At 34.9% G+C, this 18,735-nt stretch overlaps 1 protein-coding gene across 1 annotated transcript in view; it reads right to left on the minus strand.

The window, feature by feature from the left end:
- Window positions 1–18,735, minus strand: part of LOC141520654 (catenin alpha-3-like) — a 155,255-nt gene that overhangs the window by 98,430 nt on the left and 38,090 nt on the right. Inside the window, exon 2 of the mRNA XM_074232365.1 lies at window positions 10,010–10,115. Within this exon, the coding sequence (XP_074088466.1) occupies window positions 10,010–10,066 (57 nt within the window). The 5' untranslated portion in view covers window positions 10,067–10,115. The remainder of the gene's footprint in view (window positions 1–10,009; window positions 10,116–18,735) is intronic.

Below are 18,735 nucleotides of genomic sequence, written 5' to 3' on the forward strand. Positions count from 1 at the left end.
TACTAGAGCAAAGCAGATGGCAATTAAATTTAAATGTATTTTTTTCTCAGTACAAACCAGCATTGGTTTGGTATCTTAGTTTTTTTTTTTATGTGTATGCGTGTGCATGCTAATATTTAATATAATATTTAGAATGGAATGAGAATAGAGAAGTATATGATACTTCAGACAAACTTATTTTATTCCCTTCAAGCAAACAAACAAAAGATTAACAATACTGATTTCTTTTTTTATAAGATTTATCTGAAAGGCACCTAAGGCTCAGTATGCATCCAGATCCAATTGATCTCTCCAAAATTCTACCTCCAAGAAACCCTTTAAAGTAATAGTTCAAACCAAATTTTGGAGCGGTGGAGTCAACAAAATATCATTTCAAATTAAGACAATTAGAGATTTCAAAATATTCTTTTCAAACTAAGACAATTAAGTGTTCATCAGAAGAAGTCTTTGACAATGGACTGGGCGTAGACCCAGGACAGAGAAGAAGCTCCAGCAGCAGACCTTGGAGGAAGTCAGGAGACCAAAAACACCTTCAGGAGCTCTCAGCACAGGGATGGTAAAGTGGGCAGAGAACTAGTCAGAAAGAGAGTCTGGGAATCCTTTGTTGGCACTGGGTATAGCAGGCATTGAGAAGCAAATAAATCTTTCCATAAGAAGTTTTGGGTCACATTTCCAGGGTAATGAACAGTAGTAATAATACTTGTGCCAACTGGGGCGCAGAGACCATTCCTGCATAGAGAATAGAATGCAGACCAGGAAAGAAATGACCACCCCTCTTTCAGATAATGCCAGTTTGAAAGAACTTAAAGCAAAAACAAAAGCAATAAAAACAAAAACAAAAAAAACCTTGTATAACGCCATAGTTAGCTCTGAAAACAGCAGCTTGAAAACACCTAGAGTTTGGGGCAATACCTCCCCCCCCAAGCTGGGCAGAACTCAATTTTAGCATGAAGTTTAAAACTAATATATAGGTTGGGGAAAATGAGTAAATAACAAAAATACCATACAACAAAACGTTGATCACAAAAAGCTACTATTTGTAACAAGGAATATATTTTAAAAACAAAAACAGTGATGAGCAAAAATGGTAATTGTACTCAAGGCCAGCAAGAAAGAGATGAGTGTTAGATGAAAAAAAATCAGATTAAAATGAGAGAGATGCAAGAAAATTATGAAAAGAGAATTAACAACTTAGTGAATGAGGCACCAAAAAGTCACTGAAGAAAATACCTCAAAAAAAGTGACTTGTTGTTAAAAGAGGTACTGAAAAAAAATAACCTTCTTTAAAAGCCTAAGAGACCAAGCAGGAAAAAAAGAGGTACAATATGACACTGAAGAAAACAATTCCACGAGACTTCAAGAAACAATAAAACAAAATTAAAAGAATGGGAAAAAGTAAAAAATGTGAAATATTTCTTAGGAAAAACAGCTGAACTGGAAAATAGATCAAGGAGGAAAAAACTTAATTAGTGGACTACCTGAAAGCCATGCTCAAAAAAAGAGCCTAGATAATCTTTTAAGATATTATCAAGGACAATTTCCCCAATATCTTAGAGATACAGAATAAAAGAGAAATTTAAAGAATCTACCAATCACCTCTTACAAGAGATTCCAAAATGAAGATTATCAGGAATATTATAGTTAAATTACAGCTCTCCAAGGTTAAGGAGAAAATATTTCAAATAGCCAGAAAGAAATAATTCAAGCTTCAAAGAAATTGTACATGACTTAGGAGCTTCCATAGAGGATTAGAAGTCTTGGAATATAATATTCCAGAGGACAAAAGAGATAGGATTAAAGGAAAGTATAACCTACCTAATAAAACTGAATATTATCCTTTAGGGGGAAAGAGATACTTAATCAAATAGAGATTTCCAAACATAATGAAAAAGACCAGAACTATAAAGAAAAATACAAACAGAAAACTCAAGAGAAGCAAAAAAGAGGTAAATATGAAAGGGTAACATAAGGAGCTCAATAATATTAAACTCTTTTTATTCCTAAATGGGAAGATGATACAAGTGATTCCTAAGAACTTTGTCAGATGGAAGGAGTCTGCATAAACAGATCGCATAGTTGGAATGATCCCCCAAAATAGAATGTAGGGTTGAGAAAGGGAGAAAGTTGAAGAAAGTAGAAGGGTTTGTTTTTTTTCCCCCTCACCTCAAGGAGACTTGAAAATGGAGAAGGTAAATGAAGGGTTTAACAATGCTTAAATTTCATTCTCATCTGAATTGGTTCAAATTTGGAAGAATACATACATTAACACTAATTAGGATAGAGAAATCTATGTTACCCACTAGGGAGATATATATCCTTATATCAGATGTCTGAGGCTGCAGTACTCCTGACTCCAAGGCCAGTGGTCTAACCACTGTACTACCTAATTGTCCTTCTTTCTTCTTTGCTCTTTATGATTGTGCACTCACTGCGGTTTCTGACGACTTTTGCAATAAAATATAGATTGGTTCTGGACTGCTTACATTAATTTTATCTAAAAATTAACAATACCAAGAAAACCCAGGTACTCTACTAGTCATTATAATGTCATCCATGTGTGATAATATCAATTTCAACAAATGGAGAAGTATTGAATACCATGGATAAATTCACTTACATTGGAAGTATGATATATATATATATATATACATACACATACATGTATATATAATATACATATATACATATATATACATGCATGTATATATAATATATATATATATATATATATATATATGGTAAAGAGGTTGAAAATATGGGGATTGGTTGTTCTTCAGTCTAGAAAGCCTATATGATATCAATATGTTGGAGTCAAGTTGCAGCATTTCTGATTGCAACTGATCACACCACAATGAGCTCAGAATGTCTTACCACAGGTCAGGCAAAAATAGTCCAAATGAAAAATTGAGGTGGAATTGTCTCTAGCTTTATACATCTCCTATTTCTCCTGAGTTTCCGCAGTCCTCCTTTGGTCAAAGAACAAGCATCTTCTTTGATATGGGCATGCCATAATGGATGGTTTCCCAAGTCATGAAATCAGTTCCAAAGATCTTCAAAGAGACCTTGAGGTTGTCCTTCTTTTACTTCTTCTGAGCAACATGTGAGTGTTTTACTTACATGAGTTATCCAAAAAATTAAATTTTTAGTCATGCTTAGCATTCAAACAACAAGCTTAGTCCCTCAGGGATGTACTCTCTGCAGGAGAGTTTGAATGCTTGGCAGTTCAGCTTAAGAAAAGAACTCAGGGGGTGGCCAGGTGGTGCAGTGGATAAAGCATGGGCCCTAGAGTCAGGAGTACCACTTAAGCCCATTTGCCAGGGGAGGGGAGGGGAAGGGAGGGGAGGGGAGGGGAGGGGAGGAACTCAGGATCCTTTATTTTATCCAACCAAGTGATATTCAGGTTGTCCCTAAGACCGTTCAGATGCCAGTGATTCAGTTTTCTTTCATGGTTTCACATGTATACAAAAATAAGGTCAGCACAACAGCTCCACAGACCATCAGATTGGTGGTCAATCTAATATTTCTTCTCTCTCACACACTTTCAGAGTTTCCTAGACGTTGAGCCAACTCTGACAATCCATGTGTCAAACTCATTATCAATCTGTACCTCCCCAGAAATCATACTTCCAAGGTGAGTGAATTTATCCACGGTATTCAAGACTTCTCCATTTGTTGAAATTGATATTATCACACATGGATGGCATTATAATGACTGGTAGAGTACCTGGGTTTTCTTGGTCTTGTTAATTTTTAGATTAAAATTAATGCAAGCAATCCAGAACCAATCTATATTTTATTGCAAAAGTCTTCAGAAACTGCATTGAGTACACAATCATATAGAGCAAAAAAGAACGAAGGACAATTAGTCCAGTGATTAGACCACTGGCCTTGAAGTCAGGAGGACTGCAGCCTCAGACACTTGACTCTCATTAGCTGTGTGACCTTAAGCAAGTCACTAAACCTTGATTTCCTCACATCCAGGGCCATTTCTAGTCCTCTTGATACATATCTGGCCTCTGGATCCAGATGACTCTGGAGGAGAAAGTGAGGTTAGGGACTTTGTACAATAGCTGCTCACTCAAATCTAATTCATGTTCTTTGAAAATGAAGGACAAACATTGTGAAATAAGGAAGAGATGGGGAACCTCAGGTCCACAGGCTGTATTCATCTGTCTTTGCTAAGGCAACTGTAAGCAGGGCTCAAATTTCAATAAATCTAGGAGCTTTAAAGTGGTAAAGCAATTAAGTTTTTGACTAAACATAGCCCTTGAGTGATGTTATAAATATGCAGATGGCCATTGGATGAAAAAACATTCCCTGATGCTGAGATAAGGGAAGGATAAAAACTGGAAGAAACAGGATAAGAAGCAGGACAGGTTTTTGAGAAGGGAGCAGATAAAAAAAAAAGAGTGAAAGATAAACAAGAAAATGGAAAGAGGGGGTAAAATTAGTGCTCATAACTATTAATGTGAATGGGATGTACTCACCCATAATACAGAAGTGAAGAGCAGAATGGGATAGGAACCAGAATCTAACAATTCATTGTTTATAAGAGACTCACTTGGGGCCAAAGGACACACACACACAATGTTGGAAGAAAAACTTAGAGTAGAATCTATGCTTTATCTCAAGTAAATAGAGCAGACATAGCAATATTGATTTCAGATAAAGCAAAGGCAAAATTAGAGCTAATTAAAAGAGATAATCAGGGAAATAATATTTTGCTAAAAGGTACCATAGACATTGAAACAATATCAAAATACTTTGCAGCAAGTTCCTCTCATACAGGCTTCATTTCTCAAATATATAGGGAATTGAGTCATATTTCTAAAAATATAAGCCATTCCCCAATTGAGAAATTGCCTAAGGATATGTATAGGCCATTTTCAGAAGAAAAAAGTCAAAACTATTTATAGTCTTATGAAAAACATGCTCTAAATCTTTAATGATAAGAGAAAGGCAAATAAAAATGACTGAAGTTATCCTTCACATCTATCAGAAATGATAAATGCTGAAGGGAATGATGAGGGGGTAGATTCAGAAAAAAAGGACAAAAATAGGCAAGACCTATGAACTCATGCAAAATGAAGTGACAATATCCAGAAGATCATTGTACATGATAATAATAATAATCTTGTATCAGCCGTGAAATACTTGCTTACAATTGTATTCCAAAGGTTTCAAAATAGAAAAATTGCTACTTACATCTAGCAAGAGAACTGATAAATTCTGGATGGGGAAAAATGGTCAATAATTCTTGATGAAAATTCAAGAATCAAGCAGTCTTTTCCCAAGTATTTATAAATACACATAATTCATATAGTCATATAAATTACTAGAAGTTGAAAACAAAATAAAATGTTTATCGGATTTATTATTTGTTAAAAAAAAAAAAAGAGGGGTGGCTAGGTGGCCCAGTGGATAGATCACTGGCCCTGGAGCCAGGAGTATCTGAGTTCAAATCTGACCTCAGACACTTAATAATTACCTAGCTGTGTAGCCTTGGGCAAGCTACTTAACCCCATGTGCCTTGCAAAAACCTAACCCCCCCCCAAACAAAAGCAAGATATTTGACTTAGTAGTCATCAATATAACCTTTAAATAAATTAAATTATTTTTTATAATTACATGCAAAGATAGTTTTCAACATTCATCTTTTAAGACATTTTTAATTTTTTTTCAATTTAAGGCAATGGGGATAAGTGACTTGCCCAAGGTCACACAGCTAGGCAATTATCAAGTGTCTGAGGCTGGATTTGAACTCAGGTCCTCCTGACTCCAGGGGCATGCTCTATCCACTGCACCACCTAGCTGCCCCAACTTTCATTTCTTTGTAAAGTTTTGAGTTCAATAGTTTTTCTCCATCTTTCCCTTCCCTCCCTTCTTTCCCCCTTCTCCTTGACAGTGATTACTCTAAATAGTTCATATATGTATCACTACATTCAACATATTTCCATATTAATCATGTTGTGAAAGACTAATTAGAACTAAAAGAAAAAAACATGGGGGGGGGATGAAGCAAATTTGAAGAAACTGAAGATATTATGCTTTAGTTTCTATTCAGACTTCATAGTTCCTTCTCAGGATGAAGATGATATTTTCTATCACAATTTCTTTAGAATTATCTTTGATTTAGAAGAACAAGTCCATCGTCACTGATCTTCACACAATATTGCTGTAGATGTGCAGTTTCCTTCTGGTTCTGCTCACTTCACTCAACATCAGCTCATGCAAGTCTTTCCAAGGTTTTCTGAAGTTCAGCCCCTCGTGACTTCTTATAGAACACTAGTTTTCCATCACATTCACGTACTAAAATTTGCTCCAACATTCCCCTTCTGATGAGCATCTCCTCAATTTCCAATTCTTTGCTATTACAAAAGAGCTTATAAATATTTTTGTACATATGGACTTTTTCCCCTTTCCTGTGATCTCTTTTGAATATAGACCTAAGTGATATTGTTGGCTTCAAAGGGTATGCACAATTTATCGTCCCTTGGATATGGTTCCAAATTGCTCTCCAGAAAGGTTGAATCAATTCACAATTCCACCAGAAAGGTTTCTCATATCCCCTGCAACAATGGTCATTTTTCTTTTTTTTTGATAGATTCACCAATCTGGTACTTATGAGGTGTATCTCAGAGTTGTTTTAATTTGCATTTCTCTAATCAATAATGATTTTGAGCATCTTTTCATACAATCATAAATAGCTTTAATTTCTACATCTGAGAACTACTTGTTCATATTCTTTGAACATTTATCAGTTGGGGAATGACTTGTATTCCAATAAATCTGACCCAGTTTTCTATATATTTTAGGAATGAGTCCCTTATCAGAAATACTAGCTGCAAAAAATATTTCCTAATTTATTACATTCCCAGTTAATCTTAGTTCCATTGCTTTTATTTGTGCAAAACTTTTATAATTTAATGTATTGAAAATTATCCATTTTACATTTTATAATGACTTCTATCTCTTGTTAGAAATCACTCTTTCCACAACTTGGACAGATTATTCTCCTAACTGGGTTATAGTATCACCTTTTTTAAAAATGAGGTACCCATTTTGACCTTATCTTGATATAGGGTCATCGAATATAACCTAAAAGAAAATTTTCTAACAATAATTTTGTCATGAAAATATTAAGATCATATATGATTTCCAGATAAGGTCTTTCATGGATTCTTTTTTTCCAACTAAACTCTGATTAGAAACACGAAATAATGCAAAAAAAAAACAGAGTTATGCTCTGCTTCTGAAAGTTGACCAAAATTGAGACTAAGAACATTAAAGAGTAGCCTCAATAAAATCTATCCACAGTCAACAGAGTTCAACCGAAGAATCAAAACAAGAAAACAAGACAATGGAGGAGAAATGTTTACGATCCACATTATGACTTGATGCGAATATATGGTTAGGGGTGGCAGAGACTTCCCTTTCATCACAAAAAATCAAAAGAAAATAATAATTATTAAATATACTATTAATACTTGCTTATTTATAGGTGTTATCTTTGATTCTGTAATTCTGATAGACAAGAATAGCTGAATTTCTGTATTTTAATCTCAAAAATGGGGAAAGATATGAGATGAGGCAGCAGCAAACTGTGCCTCACAAATTGCACAATCCCTCACAAACTGGGTTGAGTGGGTCCAATAAGTGCATGCCGGTTGTAATTTCTCTGTATGTTATATAATATTTGTAGACCCTTTTATTATATATGCTCATTTTTTAGTCTAGATGATGCAATTCACATATGTATATTAAATAATTAGAATTGCTGATTGTGATCTGAATCACCTGGAAAACCAAGGGATGAGGCATACAACACATCTGCCTCACTGAAGGGGACATGCAGTCCTTGTATGAAAGGTCATACAGTGCAAATCCTGACTCTGATACTGTTCATGTTCCCTAATCATGAACCCTACCACCATCATCCATGGATTTTGACTTGGCTGGTCAGTCCGCTGAGTTAGTATATTGCTGATATTGTTTGTTACTCATTCTTGGAGAGGACCATGACTTAACTTAAGTGATGGCATGTTATGTAAGTGCTTTGGATTTAAATGAGGAAGGGCTGTGCAAAGTCACCAATCTCACTACTCTGGAGTCATCTGGGTTCAGTAGTCAGAATCAAACAAGAAGTCACTGTTTCAAGCAATGAGCTTCCTGGGAAGACTGGAAGTTAGCTAAAAAAAGACTCTAGAATGTTGATATATACAGGTGAGAGGCATTAAAAATGAACTGTGAATTGAATGGAGATTTGAAATGAATGACAAGAAAAGACCAAATTACGTCTAAAAATTCTGGCAATATTTTTAGTGATCCTAAGCTTTTCCTTGTTGTCCAAACCCAATGTGTTAATACAAATTATTTCCTTTTGATGATATATAGATACACATACATGTATGTCTGTCATGAATTTCAGAACATGGCAGCCTTTAAAGATTAAAAGTTATAGACGACCCAGAAGACCAGAGGAAAAAAAAGAGGAAAGTAGAAATAGAGGGAAACCTAGGTCTAATTATCGTTGTCATTTAAAAAGTTGTAGCAGGGTTATTAGTATGCGTTCTTTTACTCTTTCAAATGCTGTGTAAGTGCAAGAGAATATAAATGCATCTGGCTTGAAAGGGAGGTAGACAGACCATGTACCAAGAACTGAAAATCTCAGATAATTACCTGAGGGTAATAGCATCATTCGTATTATATAATAATAAAGAAGACCTGCTATATTTTGGCAAGATTCATGGAGGTTCCATGAGAAAACTGCACAGAATGAGAAAAACCAGATGGGTGGGTTTTGATCTGTACCATACTGATTAGGTGGGAGAATCACTATATTTTTAAAGTCAAAGACACAATGGAGTGGGGAAGCATGCATATATCTGATTTTACACATTGTAACAAGATAAATGAACATTAAATATTAATTACTAATAAAACATTCATTAGAAATTCTCACAACGTTAACCCAGTGTATCTTAGCAAATTAATGACTGCTATTTTATTAATATTAATTATGGATTTTAATATTAATAATGTTTTATTGAGTAATAATAATTATTATTAGAATTTCAACAAAAGCCTTAAGAAAAGGAAAATGTAACTTAAGAACTTAGTAAGAAAAATGCACCTTAAGAAGACTTCCAAAGGTCAGATTGTATTATATAAAGAATCTTATCTATTTTAGAAATAGAATAAAAAGTGAATATGCATTCATTCCTCTTGATTTTTTGCTGGCATGTATATATTATAATCATTTCTATGAATTCTTATCAACCATACAAATATAATTTGGAGCAGCATAATATATATTTCAATGGCTATAAATCAGAATTCTCTCTGGACATTTTACAGAAAGAGATAAGGATCACCTAAAATGTAAAACTTAGGAAGGGACTGCAATCTGTGTGTGATTTGAGGTAATATCTATCATAATGGGATAACTGATCCATAAAATCATTAAAGTCAGAAGTAAGTTTTAGATAGGTTATTAAAATTAGAATGCCTGGAACACATTCTCTCCCTACTCATTTCCCTAGCTCTCTTCAAAACTTTTCTCGACCATTTCTGATGTGCAGCTTTTTCCTGATCCCCATCCATTAGGATCTTTCATAATATCTTGTATTTACTTTATAAATGTATTCCATTTAATATATGTATATACATTTCCCCCACCCAACAGGGTATGATACTCTTGAAGAAAGGGTTTTTGTCGATTTTTTGTCTTTGCAACATTAATGGGCGATGTTCAGTGTCTTACACATTGCAGCTACCTAATAAATGCTAGTTGCTTGATTTATTCAGAAAGTGATTATGTAATAGGGTCTACTTTTTCCAGAACTATTCAGTGATGCCAGAGTATAAATGCATCCATGAAAAATAGCCCCGAAAACATCTGATTGCAATCTGCCTTCTGACTGGAAGAGGCAGGTTTTAAGCTGGCATGCCCAAATCATACAAAGCAAAAGAATGAAATTATCCCGTGCCTAGTTCAAAAAGGACTCACTTGTTTGGCGATCTGCCGAGCAAGGACATCCATTCTTGAACCTGATTCAGATATCATTTTTGCTGCATAAATCACATCAGTTGTATGCTTTAATGGACCTCTGCCCCTAGAAATAGAAAAAAAAGCATAGTGGTCAGGTTGACAAGATACAGGGGTACACATCATAAATCAAAGATTATTGATCTCAGTCCTCAGGTAAATCACTCCTCTAATGTAGATAGCAGCAACATGTTTAGCACAGTAGAAGTATTTAAAATATAAAAAGTTGTGAAATATAATTAAGAAGATGAAATCGACCAATGAGATTCCATGTCATCATTTATTATGAATTAACTCAATCTGGGCAGGGATTATTACTGCTTGTTTTAGTGTCCCTAGAACTTGTTACTATACACCTGGAATATTATTAGTTGAAATAAATAATTTCCTTTGAACTCAATTCTACAAACATTATAAATTATGAATTATATCTCAAGGATATAATGGGAAAAAAATTACCCTGCCCTCAAGAAGCTTACCTTTACTAGGTGTAACAAATTTATATACATATAAATAGTAAAGATGCAAAAATATAAGATTTGTTGATTTAGAACCTGTATTTCAATTCAAATTCTGAACTTACTGTTCATATACTCATGGATATACCTCACTTTTACCCCCTCTAGGTCTCTGTTTCTTCATCTATGAAATGAGAGTATGGATTTTTTTACTTTGTTCCTACATCTAAATATATATTAAGTCCTTGTGACTAAATAAATACAAAATAGTTTGGAAGGGGGGAGCACTTACAGAGGAGGAGATTGGAAACTAATTTTTTTCCTTATAAGAGAGGAACTATAAGTTGTGTTTTGAAAGGAAAGTAGAGATTCAAACGGGCAAGAGTTAGGAGGAAGAACATTCAGAGAAAAGGGTCACTGTCTATGAAAAGTTATGAAAAAGGGAGAAAGAATATCATGAAAAGTGATCAGCAAATACATTCATTTTCCTGGAATGTGAAGTATATAAAATCAAATCATGAAGCATAATTAGTATGAATATATATAATTGGATTTATATTTACTAATTCCTTTAAATGCCAAACTGAAGAATATTTTATTTCCTTGTTTTGATGGTGAAGGTGATAAGGTACCATGAAAGCTTCTTAAGTCAAAGAGAGACAGGATCAAATTAAATATGTTTGATTAATTAGAACTGTTTCAAGAATTCCATGACCAAGAGACAATTCAACAATATTTCAGTTAAACTAAACATATTCACTTTTTGTTTTAAACAACTACTATGCCCAAGAAATCATTTTGGGGGACAGAACCAGCATGGTTAAGAGAAGCCAGGAACTTCCCTAAAATCTCCAAGGCTTCCCTCAGAAATAAAAAAAAAAAAAAATCAGTCCTCAAAACACATTCCACAAAAGAACAGAGTAGAACATTTGTAACTTAAGATATCTGGAAAGGAATTCAGGAAAGATCTCTCTCCCTAGAGTGGAGGGGGAGCATGACCTAGATTAAGGAACATGGCCTAAATTAGGGTGCATAGACCAGCATAGGTGGCATGTATAAGAGGACAGTTAGAGTCTCTCATTCACAGCAGAAATTTATGGCTGAAGCGCTGGGTCCCAGTCCAGGAGGCCAGTGGCACAGTGATCCAGTAAAGTTACAAATGGCAGAATGGGAACCCCAGAAACCCTAGATAGACAACAGACTGTTCTGAATGGTCCCAGTTAAGCAGCAACATGCTAGGATCCCAACCCAGAAGGTTGGTGAGTGGTCTTCTACCCCAACCAAGAAACTTGAGATAGCACCCCTGTGGCTCAGCAGCAGAGCTCAAAATGAGTAAGGAAAGTCAGAAAAAATTTATGATAGAAAGCCACTCTGAAGATAAGGAACATCACAATACCATTTCAGAAGAAAATGGCAGGAAAAAGTAGTACATGCAAAGCCCCAGAGGGGAATGTCAATTGGACTTCAGCTCAAAAAGTTATCTTGGAAGAGCTCAAAAAGAATTTTTTAAATCAAGTAGGGAAAAAAATGGAAAAAGTAATGCAAGAGAATTGGAACATCTTGCAAAAGGAAGAACAAAAATTGCCTGAAGAAAATAACTTTAAAAAATATAATTGGACAAATGGATAAAGAAAACTCTAAAAAACAGTATTTGGCTAAATGTTATCTAATGGACATGTACATTTGCCTTAAAAAAGGGGAAATTTTAAGCACTGCATCCTAGTCAAAAAAAGCTGAGACAACCAGCAGCTAGCCTCAACAAAATCATGTCCAGAATTTGTAGCTTATAAGAACACTCAAATCACCCTGAAAAACTATGAGACCAGAACTTATTCCCAGCAAGTATTGGGAAGCCACTAGAAAAACTAAAGCCAGGGAAAAGCTGCGTTTCAGAAACAAACTCTCATCGGATTAAAGAAACATGATATCCAAAAGGTAATAAAGTGCTAGGGTGACATTATCACAGATTAGCAACCCTGATACGCTTGCCCCAAAGATCCATCTTCCCTACATAGGAATCCTTCCTGAAAACATCATTCACAGGTTGCTTCTGGTTTTGTTTCTGACCAGATTCCCTGGATGTACCCTTATCCTGTGTGTGTGTGTGTGTGTGTGTGTGTGTGTGTGTGTGTGTCCTTCATGAATGGCTCCTGGTCTGTCTACTATTTCTCAAGAATTGTGCTATATGCTGGGGAGGAATAACAAATGAAGCTACTGACATACACGCTAATGATGGGGTCGAGTACATATTTATGGACATATAGAATATGTAGGAGAGCTAGCAGAGAGATTGTTTGCCTTGTATTAGATCTAAATAGATGTAAAACTATACTATGAAGAGGCAGTCATCAAAACTACCTGATACTCGTTAAGAAATAAGGTAATGGATCTGTGGATTAGGAGAGGTTCAAAAGAAAATGTGAAGAATGACTATGGCACTCTGCTGTTTGATAAACCCAAAGACATCAGCTTCTGGGATGAGAACTCACTATTTCATAAACACTGTGGGGAAAAAACTGCAAAAATGTATGGCAAAAACTAGATATAGACCCACAAATCACACCCTATAGCAAAATAAGGTCAAAATGGGTACAGGATTTAGCCATAAAGGGTGACACTATAGATAAATTAATAGACCAATAAATATTCTCTCTCTCTCTCAGATCTATAGAAAGAGAATATTTATGACCAAACAAGAATTAGAGTATGTTATAAACTGAAAAATAAACAATTTTGACTATATTAATTTAAAAAGTTTTTGCACTAATAAAATCAATGCTGTCAAAATTAGAAGAAAAGTGGAAAGGTAAGAAACAATCTTCACAACTAGGAGATGAAGGTCTCATTTCTAACATATATAGAGAATTGCATCAGATTTTTAAGGCTACAAACCATTCCCCAATTGGTAATCAAACAATATGAACAGACATTTTTCAAATGAAGAAATTAAAGCTATAAATAATCATGTAAAAAATGCTCCAAATCCTTTTTGATTATGGAAATGCAAATTAAAATAACTTGGAGGTATCACAGCATATCTATCAGCTTGACCAAGTAGAGAAAAAGGGAAAATGATCAGTGTTGGTGAAGACGTATGAGGATTGGGACAATGATGCATTGCTGGTGGAGTTGTGAATGGATTCAAACGTTCTGGAGACTAATATGAAACTAGACCCAAGGAGCAATAAAAATGTTCATTCCCCTTGACCCAGCAATTCCAATTCTAGGCTTATATCCAGAAGAAATCATAAAAAATGGGAAAAGTCCCACATATTCCAAAATATTCATAGCAGCTCTTTTTTTTAAAGTGGCAAAGAATTGGAAATTGAGGCACATCAATTGGAGAATGGCTAAACAAGTTATAAAACACGAATTCTATGGAATATTATTATTCTATAAGAAATCATAAATGGTCAGACTCTAGAGAAGCATGGAATGATTTATAGGATCTGATGCTGAGCAAAGGGAGTAGAACCAAGAGAACCATGTACACCTCAACAGCAACATTGTGAGATGATCAACCTTGATGGAAGCAGCTGCCCTCAGCAGTTCAGAGAATTAGGACAACTGTATTGGGTTTATGGACCATGTTACCCCCATCCAGAGGATGAAAACTGAAACAAAACAAACCCCAAATGACAACCCTTCAGGCTCTGATGAACACTTCATAAAAATCATCTCTCATGTATCTCTTTCCTGTAATCCCAATTCCTCATACTGAAAATGACTAATCTGTAAACATGTTTATCCAAAATATGTATGTACAGTCCTAACTGACTGTTTGCCTCTAAGGGAGGGGGTGGAAAGGGAGGGTAGAAGGAAATTTTGTAACTTAAAAATGTATATGTGCATATGGATATTTATATAAATGAATGAATATAGAAAGAAAAATAAAGAGAGGAAGGAAGGAAGAAGATGTTTTGAGATGTGATGTCTAAATCACTAGCTGTAAGATCCTGGGCAAGTCATTTAAATTCTGTTACCTCAGTTTCCTCAATTGTAAATGGGACATCATAATAACTACCTTCTCAGTTTTGTTGTAAGAAATACATGATATATTTGCAAAATAATGTACAACTTTAAAATAATATGTAAATGCTAGTGGTAGAAGTAGTGGTCGTAGTAGCAGTCATCATAGTAGCAGAAGTAGTTATCTTGTTATGAAAGATAAAATCAGGAGGGAGAACACTGTAGTTAATAGACATCAAATAACACTTCAGGTAGAACTTAATGCTTGCTCTGTGTCTTGAAGGAAGAGAGGGATTCATTGAACTTACACCATGCTCTGTTTTATGCGCATTATCTGGTTAATGTGCATCATCTGGCAGAATGTTCATATTAGGTACATGCATTAATTACTTCTATTGGTGGCATGAAATTTTGTGGAACACCATGCCCCATATATACAAGAGAGGGAGGGGATTTTCTTTCGTTGCTTTTTTGCCTATGGAATTTGGTGACATGATTTCTGTTTGAACTAATCAACTGCAAAAAGTAAAGATACTGGGCACAGATCATGAGCGCTGCTTTTTGAGTGACTGTGAAACTCTTGGAGCATTTTAAATTTTCGATACCTCTCAGAGGTTGAAGAGATATTCCAGATTGCTACAAAGTCAACTAATGGTTTTAGGATTATATGGGAGAATTATGTTTGAGACATTTTTTTTAATTAGGCCTTACATATTCAAAGAAATCAAGTCTTGTATCATCAAGAAAAATGCTCAAGCAATTCTAAGATTGGGTTGGTCTAACAATAAATATACAGATTATATCACAGGAATTTTTTTAGTTCTACTGACACATACCAGCTCCCTGTCTTGGCCATATTCTAAAATGATAGTATAGGACATCAAACTCACACACTCTTCCAATGAGTCACTCATATCCCAACTCTTTGCAGTACAAATAGATTTTGTTTATTCCAAGAGAGCCCAAAAGCACTTCATTTGAGAGGCTTAAATCAAATTCCCTATATTAAGCAGGTAGTGCTGTGTGGAGAGTTTTAAGCAAGGCATCGGCTTTCATTACTTCTATGAATCTCCCGAGAAAGTTAAATGAGAAAAATGCTGTCTAAGCCCCCGAAAGGCAATACATCATTTTTTTCAAGGTCTACTACAATGGCCAAAGGTTATTGGGAAGATGTGTAGCTCCACACAGCAGCTAAAGACAATAATGGGCCATTTCCCCCTGCATCAATATATTTCCATGTAAAAATGTGCTAAGCCAAAGCAGTCAGATTCCCTCTTAACTCCTAACACATTTACCAATTCACCATCAAGCAAAGCTAACATTTTAGACAGAGAAAAGGACCTTAAACAGTGAGGACAATACATGACAGATTACAATTAATCTCTTACATTTTTTCTTAATTAAATGTACTATTTGGCTGGTTTCCTATTAAATGTTGGACAAAGTGCATATTTTAAAAATGATTCCCCATCAAACTAACCATAAAACTTGTATCCAAGGAGAGGTATATAACCCAGAATACTGATAGGTTTTAAATGTTTTCAGGCTACAACATGGTATGTGATGAAGTTTTCATCTTCCAACAAAAGGCATTCAAGAATTAATTAGTTGGAAAAGATTCTGAGATCTGAGTTGAAATAATGGTTTTTACAAATTAATGTCTGTGTGAAACAGGTTATTTCAACCTCTCTAGGCCATAGTTTCTTCTTCTTTTATAAAATTAGAAAATACAATAGAAAATTTCTAAAGCCTTTCATCTCTAAATATGTTATTAGAGTATCCTATGACTCAGTGGACTGAATTAATTTGAGTGATATTCTTATAGAGCATCCCAATAGCCTTGCCACTCCACCTCATCACTACCTTGTGTTCATCTGATTGGAAAGTAGAGTCATGAACTCCAACATCTCCATCGAAGGAGGGAATATCAGATGTTCAAGCCATCTCATTTCTCTACTGCCTGAACCATTTTGTGGTTTCTCTAACTTTTCTAATATCCCCCTTTTGCTATATCCTCCCAGGGCCTCACCCTCTTCTACTATTCAGTTAGTATGTTTTTTCCTCCTATTACATGCTAAGTTTCTTGTTTACAGGGACTGGTTTCTTTTGGTATTTGTATCCCTGATGTTAATCTCAGTGCCTGATACCTAGTAGGACCTTAATGCTTAATTGATGGGAGTAAAATGACAAAGAATGATCCCCCTGTGCAATGGAGGTAGATTTGTTTTCAGTACTCCCATTCTAAATAATATAGGGAGGAGAAAGGAGAGCAAATTTAGGACACATCATCCACACTAGGGAGTCATCGATAAAACCATACCAAGTGTTGATGGAGTTACGAAAGAGAAAATTATGTCACGGACTCTTAACACTTTAGGCATTAGGACTAGGACTGGGTTTGGAGGATGCCTAATGGAATTTCTCTGATTGTACAGATAAGGAAACCGAAATCCAAATACTCAGAGAGATCAAAGATCATTAAGAGTTGGACAAATCTGAAAGAAAATTTCATCATTTTACAGAATCGGAATGAGAGACCTCAGCTAGTAAAGTAAAACCTGTTCTCTCTCCATGCTGGGACCGTTGTTCTTTTATTGTATGGCATATTCATAGCATGAAGACTCAAAGGAATGATACCTGATGGTTACATATAGAGCCAAGAGAAAAAAATAGAGCTTCAGAAAGGTGAGACTATCTTCCTTTACACAATTTCTGCTGCAAAAATGTTTCTTTTTATTTTTACCGTTGTTATATAAAATGTAACTTATGCTGAATGCTATACATATTTTTTTTATTTGAAAGTAATACTGTTTCTTCTCCAAAATGAACAAATAATTCCCTCTTCTGTGGCAGGAATGGGCTCAATATGTTTTGCTATTTCAATTGCCACTGAAGGCTTTGAAGACCAAATCTTCAGGCAAATTATTTTGTAGGCAGACTCCTGTGCCAGGCAATTGGTGAGAAATTCACCATCTGTGTATTCAACTCAGAGTACTCCTGCACTGAGCAAACTTATCAACTAGTTCTCCAATTTCTTTCCACCCCTTCTGTTACTTTTCCTAATGTTGATGTGCCCCATTCCAATGTAAAACGATTCACATTCTGATAGAAAAGTAGACTCAAGGCATCTCAGAGGCTTGCGATTTGGAGATAAAAATTTCTTTCTTTCTTTCTCTCTTTCTTTCTCTCTTTCTTTCTTTCTTTCTTTCTCTCTCTTTCTTTCTTTCTGTCTCTCTTTCTCTTTCTTTCTCTCTTTCTTTCTCTCCTTCTTTCTCTCTTTCTTTCTCTCTTTCTTTCTTTCTCTCTTTCTTTCTCTCTTTCTTTCTCTCTTTCTCTCTTTCTCTCTTTCTTTCTCTCTTTCTCTCTCTCTTTCTCTCTTTTCTTTCTTTCTTTCTCTCTCTTTCTTTCTTTCTCTCTCTCTCTCTCTCTCTTTCTTTCTTTCTTTCATTTTCAGCAGCATCTTAGCTATATGCACAATAATATTACTAGCTTCTTCCAACTGAAAACACAATATTTTTAAGTGGTGAGTGTTTATATACGAGGATAAACAGTTCATAAATCTGAGAACTAATGGTATTTAGTCCAACTCATAAGTGAATGAAAATCCTTTCTATAATAAAACTCAATAAAGATGACAACAGACAAGTCTGTCCTTGCAGATGTCTAGAAATGACATTCTTAACCCTGTGTGTGCATGAATGAGTGTGTATGTGTATGTGAAGCCTATAGATTTCTAATCATGACAATGTTTTGAAATGGATAAAATAAAATACTAAAAATTGCAAAAAGACCCAATTCTATTGAAATAACATTTATAAAAAAAAAACAAATAAATAAATAAAAATCCTAGTTCATGGATCCTGGGTTAAGAAACCCCATTTAAATGAGATGGAACCAACTTGTGAGACAAACTCCCTTCTTTTATAGTTAACAACATATCTAGCTCGCTATAAATCTTTAGTCCTATGATCCTCCAGTGTGAAGCTCTATTAGTAAGTTTCTTTATAATATTATCTTTATGTCTTTAGCTTCTACCCATTAATCTCTTTTGGGAAGCAAGGCAACATGATGTGGTGAAAAGAACATTAAACTTGCTTAGATGAACTTGAAACCTAGAGTTTGGATCCAGCTTTAGCCTGTAGTTTCTTCCTCTGTAAAATGAGCAACATGGGCTAGAAAACCACTAAACCATTCCAGCAATATATGGTCATCAAAAGCCATGTCCCTTCTTAGTCTCTTTTCTAGATTAAAATTACCTTT

Source organism: Macrotis lagotis, chromosome 4 (genome assembly GCF_037893015.1).
Source record: "Macrotis lagotis isolate mMagLag1 chromosome 4, bilby.v1.9.chrom.fasta, whole genome shotgun sequence".
Taxonomy (NCBI): domain Eukaryota; kingdom Metazoa; phylum Chordata; class Mammalia; order Peramelemorphia; family Peramelidae; genus Macrotis; species Macrotis lagotis.